Source organism: Aphelocoma coerulescens, chromosome 2 (genome assembly GCF_041296385.1).
Source record: "Aphelocoma coerulescens isolate FSJ_1873_10779 chromosome 2, UR_Acoe_1.0, whole genome shotgun sequence".
Taxonomy (NCBI): Eukaryota; Metazoa; Chordata; class Aves; order Passeriformes; family Corvidae; genus Aphelocoma; species Aphelocoma coerulescens.
In genome coordinates, this window is record NC_091015.1 from 10941890 (window position 1) to 10955690 (window position 13801).

Here is a 13801-nt window from a genome sequence, read left to right on the forward strand (position 1 = left end):
CTCCTTATGAAGCCTAGGACAAAACTTCCACTGAGTCCAGCCTTTTATAGAAATATCTATGTACATTAATATAGGCGTTGCTGGAGCACATATTGGCACATTAATATGCATAGTACTAGAGAGTCTGTGCTTAAGTATATAAATAGATATTGAATCTAAACATATGCATTCATAGCTTTGAAGTTCCATTAGTAACAAAAACAGCACAGAGAAATTATTAGCATTTTTACATGATGATTTCTGCCTAAGTCAGATACTGAAGTGCTACTGATACTTACAAGGCATTCAACAGATGGGGAGTCCGGACTGATACTTCTGTGCTAGGCAAGTGTATTTTTAAACCTCCTTTAACATTAAATTCTGATGCTGTGCTGTAAGAATGAACTAAGGTTCTTCCCTGAGTGTGCAATTTTAACTTCCTTGTTTACTTTATGAAACTCTAATTTGGCAATGATCCACTACTGGTAGTGCCAGTTAGCATAAACCCAATCCCTATAAAATTATCACCAAGACCAATCTGCGCTGAAGACAAAGGGACCGCCCATATGAGAATGGCCTATGGGATGAAGGTCCCATAAGATATAGGGCCTGGTGCTCCTCAACAAAACAGATTCCCATGTAATATGGTAGGATAATGCTCCTATGCTGTTCATCTTGATTCTGCTCTCAATCTTTCTCTTTTTTCTAGTGGAAACAAGAAAGGGAATTGTGCTTTAGTTCACGAATTCTCAACAATGCTGATGCACACGTATTTGCTGTAATATTACCTACTCAACTGAAATTAATCTATAATCTTAGTGATGAAAGTGGACATTATACAAGTGAAGACAGAAGAATAATTTCTAGTTCTCTTCTAGTTTTGGAAAATGAATGCAATAAAGTGATACCCTGTTAGAAATACCTTTGCTTACCATTTATGCAATTTTAAGCTATATTACTAAGGTAGCATTTATTTGCGTGGTTTATTGCTTGCCCTGAGAGACGTGCATTTGTTTAAAGTATGAACTTATTCTAGATTTAAAACTGTAAGGGCAAACTAATGTAAAAACATAATGAAATCACCTTCAAATCTTCTTACGTTCTCACTTTTTATACAAAATTATTTTCATCACAAAAATAATCCCCCAAATTTGTCTGAGATTATTCCAGTAAATCCCATGCCCAACAAATCCTAAAACATGCTCCACCTGTTAGTGAAACTATCATAGTAATTGTCTGGGCTTTTATCTAATGAATATGCATTACAGCAGTCAAAACAAATGCTATCTTAATCTATATTACTGGGGAAAGTTTCTGAAACAAGCTGTTACAGGGAAATTTATATAATATGTTGTCAACATTCAGCAGAGACAAGCTGCCTGCTAGAAAGGGCAGATGGAAACAGTTTCCTATGTTTGGTCAGGGAGATGTATTTTTGCTACCCTTAAGCCATGCTTTTGGCCAGAGGTGTGCTGGGAGCATCACATCCCCCGGTGCCTTTAGCGTGCCTGCCCACCTGCACTGCACCTCCCTGCAGAGCCTGAGCCCACCATGACTGAGAAGTCTTTTTGCCATGTGGGTTTCTGTGAGTCATCATCTCTTCCACAATGCACAAACTCACTGACACCTGTTGGGGCATGGGGAAATGACTGATGGAAATTCAGCTGACTGCCTGCACAAGGGCTGCGTGTGACTGCACCTGCAGGCAGGTGTGTGCCTGACACCAGTAGGTGCAACAGTATCATGTGGGGCAAACCAGCAACAGGAAAGGTACTGGAAACCAAGATTAACAAGATTTATAAAATTAACCAAGATTAACAAGCCACTCTTTTCAATCAAATGCCTGCTTATGACGCACACACTGCTTTTGCTATAACAGCCATTTAAAGAACAGTCTCAGCCTCTTATCTTGACTTTTTGCTGTCTCCCATTTCTGCCTAAACATCACAGGACCCAACTTTACATGCCAGTGCCAGAGAAATGTTTAGTCAGCTCAGGAACTGGTAGCAAGATCAGTTTAGATATGCTAAGACAGAACAAGCCCTAAGAAATAGATGCTGTAATTAAGTGCATTATACATTTTTTGTATATAAAAAATTTTTACAAAGACTACAGTAACTTCTTATCCAGTTTCTGATTCCACAGAAAAACCTAAGCACCAGCACATTTGTATGCAGATCTTGTTACTTATTATTTACTGCTTTTCTGAGCAGCAATGGAATGACTGAAGAAGTGATTTTGCTGAACCAAGGCCATATGTTACCCCAAAGACCTTTGATGATATATTGGTCCTATCCAGGCACCAATCTCATATATGCTTTCCTTTTCATAATTTGTATGAATAACAGCTGCTTCAATAGGTGAGGATACAAACAAGGGAAGTAAGATAGTAAAAAGAAGGGGGGGAAAGACATGGGTGTTTCGGTAAATAAGAAACAAATTTAGGAAGTGCAAATATGTGGATTTTCAGGGTTACATACACTTTTATTTTAGGAGTGACTTTTTGGAACCTTTGAGATTATCTTGATTGAGATGGCTTCTGTAGTGTTTAATTCATTCTCCTATTAAAACAGCACTCTACAAGACCCAAACCATGTAATTTGTTGCTGCTTGGTTTCAGTTAATTTCAGAGACAATTCTTTTGAGGCAAAATTAAGATACTGCATAAGAATTAGATTTTTTTTAAAAGTTTCTTTTTTCAAACTTTACGAATTATTTTCCTGGACTCAGAAATGAGTGTTTGGTTCTTTTTTCATGTTAAGAATTGTCTGCCACATTTTAGTCAAAGAATTATTGTTAAAGACTAGAGTGAATTTAGAGTGGTTTTAGCTAAAGTGGAATAGTCTTTTGGTCTTCTGAGGAGCTTGTGAATAAACAAAATTGATGAACTACAGGCAAGGTACAAATGTAGGGACTGTTACTACGATTTTTAATGGAAATGAAAGTGATGAAATTTAGAGATTAGCATTTAATCCTTCTGAAATTAAGTGATGCATCTAAAAGGATAAACCTCATTTTAAAAAAAAGGAATTTGTAACAGTTTCAATGAATTTCATAAGCAAATTCTTGTAGCATCAGAAGGAAGTAATGTATATTACAAAACCGGAGTTACTGTGGTTATTCTGCAGACTTGCCCATAATGTGCTGCTTAACACTGAAGAAAGAGCTGCCTTTTAAATGTAAACTTTGCTACTCTGAAACCTCACCCCCAGCACATACAACAAACCATTCTGGGAGAAATCGAAAGCCCTCCAGAAACTGAAGAGCAAACGTGATTTAGCGTGATTCTGATTCAAAGAAGAATCAGATCCCATGCCTTTGTTTACATACAAACTAGGTAAGTAAATACAAAGCCCTCTTCCTTCCAACACCACCAGGCGGAACTGCTTTGCCATGCCTGCACAGGCTGCCCTGCAGGCAAGGATTACACCTGCTCCTGCTGCCAGCACCGATGCCGGCATGCAGCCTGGCACACTGCTCACCTTGGAACGAGCAGCTCCCAGGGACCTGCCATGGCACACAGGCACTGTGCAGTGATAAACCCAAGCAGTGTGATCCAACTGCAGCTGTGACACAGCTACAGCAAGGACTGGTACAAACCAGAGCCAGGTTTGCTGGACACTTGAAGCTAGAGTGACAGACTCCTGAATTCCTACCTCTCGCAAATTAATCCTGCACCAGATTAACTGGTCTGACTCAATTTCCCTCTCGTAAACTGGGCAAATGTGGCCTGTCTGTCTGTGAGAGTTAAAAACAACTTTTCATAAGTAGTTTGAGCATGTTCCTAGCATGATTACACTGATGAGTTTTTATTAACTCTGGGCAATAAGAGACCTTGCTGTCTGGGATGAGTTGGAATTACCTGAGGAGAAGGATCATTTTACCATTGTCAGGGAAAAATAGTCCAATGTGCCTTACATCATAAAAGTACAAATTTAATAAGGAATTCACTGTTAGCCTTCAGGAAAATCTGGCAAAACATCTTTGACTATGGCTTCTTACCACATTTAAGCAGAATGTATTACTTGGCTTAAAAATGTGTCTGGGTTAACCAATCTATAAAGCAGCGTTCTGTTAAACTACTTCTATTACAAACGGGACTTCTAACTGCAAAAGACTATTTCACTTTTGACTACTCAAAACCAGTGTATATATTTTTAAATCCCCAGGTTTTTTGACACTTAATTACCATCTTCTGGTAGCTGGTCCTGTTTGTAACTTACTGCCTGTTTTCACCTTGCAGTTCACACCTTGTGCTGTAGCAAGAAAATATTGCAAAATTCTTCTTTTTTAAAAAAAAAAAAAAATGAATGCAGACATAAAGTCTCTTTTTAAAAGAACATAAGAGGGTACAACTTAACCTAGAAAGACTAGCTTTTGACTTGTTCTGGCAGAACTGAAATGCTTCACATTTATCCTTGAACACTCTTGTTGTATATTTCCTCTTCTTCCCATGTAGGAAATTTAAACAATTCTCAGAGTCAAACATTTTTATTAAAAACAAACAAACAAACAAACAAAAAGCCACCAAAAACCCATAGCATCAAGTGTCTTGTGCTCATGGATTTCAGTTGAAGGCACAAGAAGTGCTGTTGGCGGGCACAGCACCAGTTAAAGCAACTCTCTGTTACACAGCTGTAAAAACTGATCATCATAGGCATAAATTGCAAACAAGTCAAGTATCTTGATTTTAGAAACAACAGATTTTACAACAGACACGCATCAGATGCTTTACCATAAATAGATGATAAACATGGGTTAATCAATAATCTTTGAAGCAGCAGCAAGTGGAAGAAACCTGCTGTCAGTGATATTAAAGAATATTCCCTTTCTTGTACTGTTTCTTTTAAACTCCTAAATCCACAAGCAGCAAGAGCTGAGCTCCAATTTAATTACTGTCTGCGCTGCTCAACAATGAGGCAATGCCGACCACTGCAGCCTGCTTCCCAAAATCACCATTTATATGGACGTGCAAATAGCAATGATTGACATGAGGAAGGGAAATTACAACCTGGAAATCAGCTAATGAAAGTCAACTTTGAGTAAGTTTTGCTCAAGAAGCCATGGCCATTTTGTCTGGTGATTTGCAGCAGGGCTGCTGGCATGGATGTAATATGGAGCATGAGCTCAAAGCTGGCTTCAGCTCTGTTAGTCCTTTCATAGGATTCAGCTGGAGAAAGATAAGCACACAAAGAAACATAAGACCAAAACCACTTTTTTGGTAAACATTTGGGGTTTCCTGACATAAGAATTATGGGCTCCTGCATAAGCACCTCTCTTCACCATGCTGAATTACTTAGCTACTCAAAAAACATACCTACTCAAATGGAATGTAGAAATACACTAGAAAGTCTGGCTTATAAGAAGTATCTTTCACTTCTTTATTTCTCACTCTAAAAAAAAAAAAAAATCATACTCCTTGTGCAGTTGTGCCTTTGTGATTTGTCTGTAAGATGACTGTTATTGCATAGAGAAAGAACACACACAAATACTATGAGAATTTTTATACATATATTTTTAAAATTACGAATTCTTACAGGATGGATGGATGAATGTGAATAAACACAAATGATATAAGTGTATTTTATTTTTACATCACTAAACAAAATACTTTAATGGAATATAAAAATCCTTCATATAATTTGAACTCTACAGGCTTTAAGACCCTTCGTCTAATACAAGTTGGAGTTTATTACAGTCATTCACTCCATACAGATAGACAACGATATTTCACACAAAAATGTATATATGTACCTATATATTAAGGCACAGAATAAATGGACGTGACAACACAGTTCTGCTTCCCTGACTGATATTGAGAAGTTTCATTTTCAATTTTACTCTAAATAAGGGCAGCAGAATTAGGCCTTATACAAAGGTAACACATTATTACAGTTGGCTTGATAGCCATCATTTTACATTTGTTAAATCCCACTATTTAAGGAATAAATAGCCATTTCACAGTCTCCGAGAAGTGGCAAGAAGCAAGCAATTGCATAAAATCAGTTGTGTGTAAATGTCTAAGAAGATGGAGATAAAATATCTGTCAAATTCTACTTATTTCTTCCCACACTTCCCAGCAGCTTTAACTCTTCTCGCTGATGTTTCATTAGCATTTAGAGAAAGGTGATTCTGTTAATAATTCTGAGCCCCATTTCTCTTGCAAGGAACAAAAAATGAAATGGGGGAAAAGAGAGTCACACTTTAGCATGAAGTATTTTGCTGATATCTACTTATTGCTCATTCCTCATTCCATACCACACAAAAATGCCACCAGCACGTAGGGCAGGTTTCAGAAACGGCACTCACAAGTGGCACAACTCCAAAATCAGACACAGGAGTTGGTTTAGCATTGAGACCAAACCCAAACCCAGCAAAACACTTTCACAAACACAGATTAGTTTGCAGGGGTAATCCCCTATGACACAATATTTATCTGATGATGATGCACTGACAGTCACACCAGTACCTGTGGGGTTTTTCTGCTTAACAAATCATCATGTGTTTGTAAAATTTGTTTTCACCCCCCTTTATTCCATCCTTTTGCTCCTTTTTTTCACGAGAATAAGAAATGGGTGGGGTGAATTAATTTTTATTGTAATCATCCTAACCTCACTACAGCATCAAAGTAAAAGACTAGGAATCAGTCTGAATTTCGGTCTATTTTTATAAATACCATGAAGGGTGTTGAGTGGGAACAGAGAGGAAGGAGACTTAAAAAGATGTCAGGAATATTCCAAGGAAATGTGCCTGCCTTCATCCCAGCTGTGTGGCTGGTTTTGGGAGGCACACGGCAGAGGGACGCGCGTCGCCACGGCCGCGAAGCCGAGCAGAAAGGCACCTCCTGAACCGCTGCCACTCCACGGCTTCAGCTGGGGAAAGAGGAGAGTGCAAAAAGCCTCACAATGCACAGGAGTGATTAAATTGCCTACAAATCACCTTTCCACCTAATCCAAGCAAGTCAGGAGTCAGATAATTTCCTGAAAAAGAGGATTCATATCTCATATTAAAAAAATTAAATCCTTCTTAATGTATCCTACATAAAGCCAAAGCCTACAGTCACTGGAGTGAGCATCAAACTTAGTATCATGAGTCTCAGCTGGGCTAATCGAATACCTCAAACTCCCTACAAGTAAGTTTTGTTTTTTCATACATTGAATTAACAAATTTCCCAGGCAAGCTACATATAGTCTCAACATAAAAAGTCCTTCCACTCCTATTAGACATGCTGAAATTTTCCTTCCTTAAAGGCCTCTGTCTTAGTAAATAAAAAAATCAGGAATAAATTAGAGTAGCCTGTTTACCTTTTTAATAATCCTTTCTTCTTTAATATGATTTTACTGTATCCTTTCTTATGTTTTTCTCCAAAGTAAACTATATAAATCTTATCAATTTTCCTCTACTGAAATTTTACACATCTCTAATCCCTTTTGCCATATGTCTCTGAATCCTCACTGTTTCTAGTACACATTTGGGAGCTAGAACAGCCAGAACGAAAGAGAATATACTCAGTGAAAATACACCTTTCATTCATTAATGTCATGGTAATATCTTCAATATTAGCTGTCCTGCTCTTTACGCACTCTGCCCTGCTCCGTGCTTCCCTTGTTATCACGCTTTGCTTAGCAGAGATTTTCATTAAACCAGCCATGGCGATGTCCAGTCCTTACTCTGGAGTGTGTATTGTCAATTCAGGGTACAAAAATACATCCTCGTATTTCAAATCTGCTGTAAGAAGCAAGAAATTCGAGACTGATTGAATGACAATAACTCCATCCATTTAATGCTTTCTGTTAAAGCATTAAATTTGGCTATTTTATGACTCAGGGAGGGTTGCTTATTAGTATGGGTTGACAAGCTGCTTCCGCCAGTTAACAAAGCAGTGTTTTTAATATGTTATATATCACAATATGCTGTTAAAACTCCTCTGGGTTGGCTGCTTCGTTTCAAATTCATACACTGGGGAACAAAGGTCAGCCACAGCAGAAAGGTAAGCGCTTCGTTTTACTACTGGAACTTACATAATTTGCAGGCAGAACAAGCTGTTTTACACAGCAAATGTCAGGTTCATCACAGATGCCTTGAGAATGATCTATCTACTGATGCATATCAGCCTTTTTTGCCTGGATAACTAATCACTTACACGGGGAAAAAACGGTAAACTGCCTGAAAGGTTGTAGAGATAGTTAGCTGTAAACACAGGGATCAATTCAGGTTCATTACTACTCGCAAAACCTACACAATATTGGCCAGCAGTAATTCAAAAGTAGTACAATTAACAGAGATCAGACAGATACCCTCATGTTCGCTTTTTTGGGACTTGCTAACCTTATAAGGCATTACAAGAACAAAGTTTGCACAGACCTTTAGTAACTTCGATATTTCACAAGGCAATTTCATCCGACCTTTAATTTTTAGTGCAGCATTTTCCATTTGTAGGGTTTCACTTCAGAAAGGGCTGCCTTTTAGTATTTTAAAAACTCCATTAATACTACTTAAACTGGAACTTGTAAGCAAAGCTGTCACCTTATGGGAGACTTTTCCTACACAAATCACCAAGGAGAAGCTACAAAATTTTAAGCAATATGAAGCAATTTCCAACAGTAGGATTCTTTGCCACTAGCTTTGTATGCCTGTGTATTGCCACTGAGGAAAGCAAAACATCTGACATCTGTGTTCAGAAGCGTAAAAATTACAATATATGCTATTGTTCATGTAAGATGTGGTCAATATTCATACCAGTGCATTTTCTACTTACATAATTAATACTTTGAGATAAAGCTGAAATATTTTGCTCTCATTGAAAGTAAAATACACCATTTTATTGTCCTCACAATTACATGCTGTTGCTAGGAAGTTACTAGTCTGCTATAACCTAATCATCTGCTATTTAGATATGGACTCATGAATCCCGTATTTTTATTCTAAATTTAAGTTCAGTCATCGTAGCTAATGTCCTTGATGCTATCTCAAATTGCTGTCATTACACGGATCACTAGAAGTTGGAGGTAATAGTAAAAAAGAAAAGAAAAAAGAAAGCTACCAAATTAGATGATGGATAAAGGTTTAATCAATTTAATTTTATCACCAAATCCATTCCCTTCCTCTCGAGCTGTCAGGGCACGAGATAAGCGGAACACGTCCTGAAGCACAACACAATCCCTTTGTGGGGAAGGAGTTGTGTCCCTGAACCTCGCCAAGATGAAACACGCTCATTTATTACTTTGGCATTGCAGGATGATGAAGAACCAAGCTGGTTTCCTCCCTTCATCTTCAGCACAATCTTTCTATTTCATTAATTTTTCATGGAATTTCATTTCACAATCGTTTTGCCTCTCTCATCCACTTGCTGCCCTTATTTAGTTTATTCTGTCAACTTTTATTTCATGTCCCATTGTATCAGCAGCAACCCTGGCCATGGCTTTCTACCACATCAGAAATACCTGATCCCCTCCTGCTTCCAGTAATTAACTTCATTCAGTAGCCCTATAAAATGGCATTGCAAATAAGGTGGCTTATTTGTTGTCTTACACCAGAAAATAACTCAGAAGGGTTATCTTTCCAATCCCCTATTTCATACTTACCTTCTGTGTGTTGATTTCTAAGAAGTTGCTGGAGGCTGCTGAAGTGTGGCCTTTTTAGTATTATCAGTAAATGGCAATTCTGCTTTTGTTTGGTCTACTTGTAATGACTTATCTGGGAAAACAAGCCTTCTTTTCAAAATCTATACCACAGGCTATGAAATCAGCACAAGCCGTGCTGAGTTCTGCCAGTACCCTGCCATATTCCAGAGCCCTGAGAAAACACAAGAACCCACAAACACAGTAACTGCCTACAAAACCCTAAAACTTTAAAATGGTTTTCTCTAAATCAAAAGGTGTAATTTTCTATCCTCTGGTCATTTTATACATACTGATAAAAAAAGCCCCCAACAACTCAAAATAACCAGAGACAGAAATATAAAATATCTATTACTGCTGCCACATGAAATTAGTATGCAGATAATCTGTCAAGCATCCATATTTATTTTTCATTAGATATTTGAAAAATTAAGGTATTTACTTCTTACTGAGAGTTATCTTCATTTTCTAAATGACAATGGAAATATTTCTACCTATACTAATCATTCTGAATATCCACATTTTAACTTTTTAACACACATTCTGCATAGAGTGTAAAACTGAATGAAATCACCCTGTAAATATATGCTTGCAATATAATATTCATTGCATAGACATTAATTGTTAAGGCAGGATCTTTTTACTAAAAGGGTTGCTGGATTTCATAAGCATGAAAATAAGATGCATGCAAATTAATTACTGGACGATGATATTGTACCCTGGAATCATATTCAGTGTCCTACACTTTTCAGTGCTTGATTTGCATATATGGAAATTTTCTCTCTGATTCTTACTAGATGTGGTTTTTATTGGTTTTTTTAGGCTAAATGCACAAGGAAATTCAGCTATTCAGAGGATGCTGTTTGCTCTCCTTGCTTGAACTTGCTTTCTGCCCCCAAGAAACTCCTAAAACAGAGCATCCAGGTATAAAAGAAATGGAGTGAAGTGCTATACCCACAAACACAAATTTATAATTCACACTAAGCAGAGCAAAAAGATGGCTGAAAACATGGAAAGTAAAACAGAAGGGGATACGCAACACTATTAAATAGAGAATAATAATTGTTTCTACTGCTGTACATTCCTAGATATTCTATTAGGCAATGTCTAAACCTGGTTTTAAGCACAGCTCATATGTAATGTGTAATAAAATACAGTAAGTTGTATAAATAATTTTCTGAGTCCACCTCCTTAATGAGAAGGGATGTGACAGAAATTCATTTCCTTACTTTGTCTAATACTTAATTTAAATTTAAGACTATAGTGAATTTCTTTGTCTATTCATGTCCATAGGTATCCCTGTGTAAACATGTGTCTAGTTACAGACTTTAAAGCAGCTACTAAAAGCATTCCCGCTACAAACAACAAGATATGTGTTGGAGAATAGTTAAAAGCAAGTGTCTTTGGTCTAACTCTCTGCAAAGACTTTCTCACAATCCATTAAACAGATCAAACCTGCAAAATAGTGGAGCCCACTAATGATTCTCATAAAAACCCAGTAATTTAAAAGCCGAAGAAACATTTTCTTGACTCGTTTCCTGAATAGTCTGTTTGTTAAGCAAAACCTTCTTATTAGGTAACATAAAAATAATTTAAAAAGCAGAAATAGATGGTCACTAAATAAAATAGCATAATAGTAAAATCCAACAGGTTTTATACTGGGCATGCCTTAAGTTACAGGAAATTTTTGGCCAGCAGGATTTTACAGGAATATGTATTTTTATGAATGTATACTGTGATTACAAAGAAAGGAAAAACAAAATCATACGAACACAGGTCTGTAATTAGTATACTAACCAACTAAATTATTTGAAAAGTGGTTGCAAATAGCACATTGGGAAGAATAAAAAAAGAACACTTCAAGTGCACATTCTTATTGATGTTGGTCAGTTAAGCGCTTTCTAGAATGCCATCCACCTCCAGCTGTGCATTCTGCAAATAGCTGTCAGCTACCAAGTTATTGTTGAGCAAGTTTTCATGGTTTTTTAAAAGACATTCAACTTCCACCTTGTTTTGGCAAAACAAAGCAAAAAAAGGATGCATCAGAAAAGTCTTATTGAAAGACTAACTTTCGTCTGCTTTTAAAAACAAAATGAAACCAAGCACCTTTCCTCCATTGCATAGATTAATGGATTACTCTTTTCTCCTGGCCGAGTCCAGGTCGCTAAAGCTAGGCTAAGTTTGCAATTCTGTAGAAAAGTAGTTTTGCTAGAACAAATCAGCATAAAAAAGCCTGTAGAGCACAACTTGATTACAGGGAAATTTAAAGAGAACTGAATATATGCGCTCTCCTTTCTGAGTGTTTTAAAATTTCTTCTGTAATGCCAAGTAAAAGGCAGCCTTTCTCACCAGGTGTTATAACCCGCTAAAAACCCAGAGTAACAAGTTGAGGTTGCACATCTACTCGAAGTCCTGATATATCTGCATGTCTGTTGTTTCTACTTGTGTGCAGGTCACTATTTGTTACTTTGATTTTGAATATAGAGAGTTAACAGATGAAAGCTAAAATAGTGACACTTTGATTTTGAATATAGAGAGTTAACAGATGAAAGCTAAAATAGTGACAATCAAATGACACAGTCTTGCATTTAGCATTTGACCCGTTTTTACCAGCTACCATACAAAAGCTGCTTTGACACCTTTCTAAAAAGTTATCAAATACTGCACTTACTGACTTCAACATAATCAATAATTAAGAGACACTTAGCTAATGGCACCAACAAATTAGGTTTTCTAGAATCAGAAGGAGAAACAGCATGTCCAGAGCATTAGCTTGAGAGCTAGCTGACTAAAACTTGTGTGAGTACCACATAGAGATGACAATTACAGGTTAGACTATATTCACTGCTTGGACAAACACTCGGACTTCGCATCTCTGCAGCTGAATGCATTGCAGCTGGGCATCTCTGGCACTCTGCGCCTCTTATCAGTTTATTTTACTTTAAAGTCCTCACAGCCGGTTAACTTCGTCTTTTTCAGGCAAAACATCAAAAATCAGGCGGTAGTGTGTCATCCCCTCTACAGGGAAAGCAAGACAGCCTTGCGGAGAGCTGTTATCTAGGGCATATTCCCTGTTCGCAATGACATCCTGTAGCTTCACTTTTCCTGCTTACGGCAATTAGCGCCTTCCTAACCAGGGTTCGCTTAGGGACGGGGAACAGCACCAAGACAGAAAAACTTGGTGGACCTTGTCTAGAAGAGGAGAGAAGCGGTAGTTTGGAGGGCGCGACAGCCCCGGGGGGCTCCGCGCCGCGCTCCGCCCGGGCAGCGGCACCTCCTGCCCGCGGGCACGGGCGGGCACCGGGCCGCGGGGGAGGCGGAGGGCATGGCGGCCGGGCAGGGCGGGCCGGGGCTGCCGGAGCCCCGGGACAGCCCCGCTGCACAGCGCTGCCCGGACGGGGCCTGCCGAACCCCCCCCCCCCCCACCCCGCCGCACCCCCGTGGGTTCAGCCCCGGCCCGGACAACGCGGGGAGGGCAGCGAGCTGTGCCCGGCCGCGGGGACAGCGACGGCCGCTCTCGTCCCCGGCTGGCCCCGGGGAAGGCACCGCCCGCCCCGCCCCGGCCGTCGGGGCAGCGCAGGGCTGGTGCCGGCGAGCGCCGGGCACTGACAATAGAGCTGCGAGCAGCCGATGCTGTGCAGGTGGCAGGCGGACAGAGTGGGAAAATAAAACAACAAGAAAATGACATCTCTCTTACCTTTCCTCTTTGATCTCCTCCTCCTCCTTCTCTTGGACTTGCATCGCAGCTGCCCGCTCGGCCCTCCCGACGCCCTGCCGCTGCCCAGGACGGATGTCATGCCGGTACCTCAGCGAGCAGCACCGCGCCGACGTGTTCTTCTCCCGCGGAGTTTCTCCTCGCTCTGGAGGCGGCTTTTATAGGGCGGTGGGTCGGGCCGGCGGGGCTGTGCCCGGGCTCCGTTCGGCGCTGCCGCCGCGCAAGGGTCGCGCCTCCGCCCCGACGTGCCGGGCCCGGCCGGGGCGATGCCCGGGGGCGCCGCCGCGGCTCTGCCGGCCCCGCGCCCACTTTTTGCACCTCTGCGAGTTGCTGGGCACCGGCCGCTTTGAAGCCGATGGTGCGGGGGTGGGGGGGGGCGAGGGGGGCGGATTTGCTGCTGCAAAGTCTCCCGCAGCCCAATCGCTCCCGCCGCCCGGCGCTGACATCAGCTCCGCCAGCCCTCGCCCCCAAACTCCGCTCCCCCGGG

The 13801-nt window shown here is 40.1% G+C and overlaps 1 protein-coding gene across 1 annotated transcript in view; it reads right to left on the reverse strand.

Annotated features, from left to right (window-relative positions):
• The window catches only part of ADARB2 (adenosine deaminase RNA specific B2 (inactive)), a 304888-nt gene extending 291459 nt beyond the window's left edge, over nt 1-13429 (reverse strand). The window contains exon 1 of the mRNA XM_069005730.1: nt 13297-13429. Within this exon, the coding sequence (XP_068861831.1) occupies nt 13297-13396 (100 nt within the window). The 5' untranslated portion in view covers nt 13397-13429. The remainder of the gene's footprint in view (nt 1-13296) is intronic.
• Nucleotides 13430-13801: the final 372 nt, after the last annotated feature.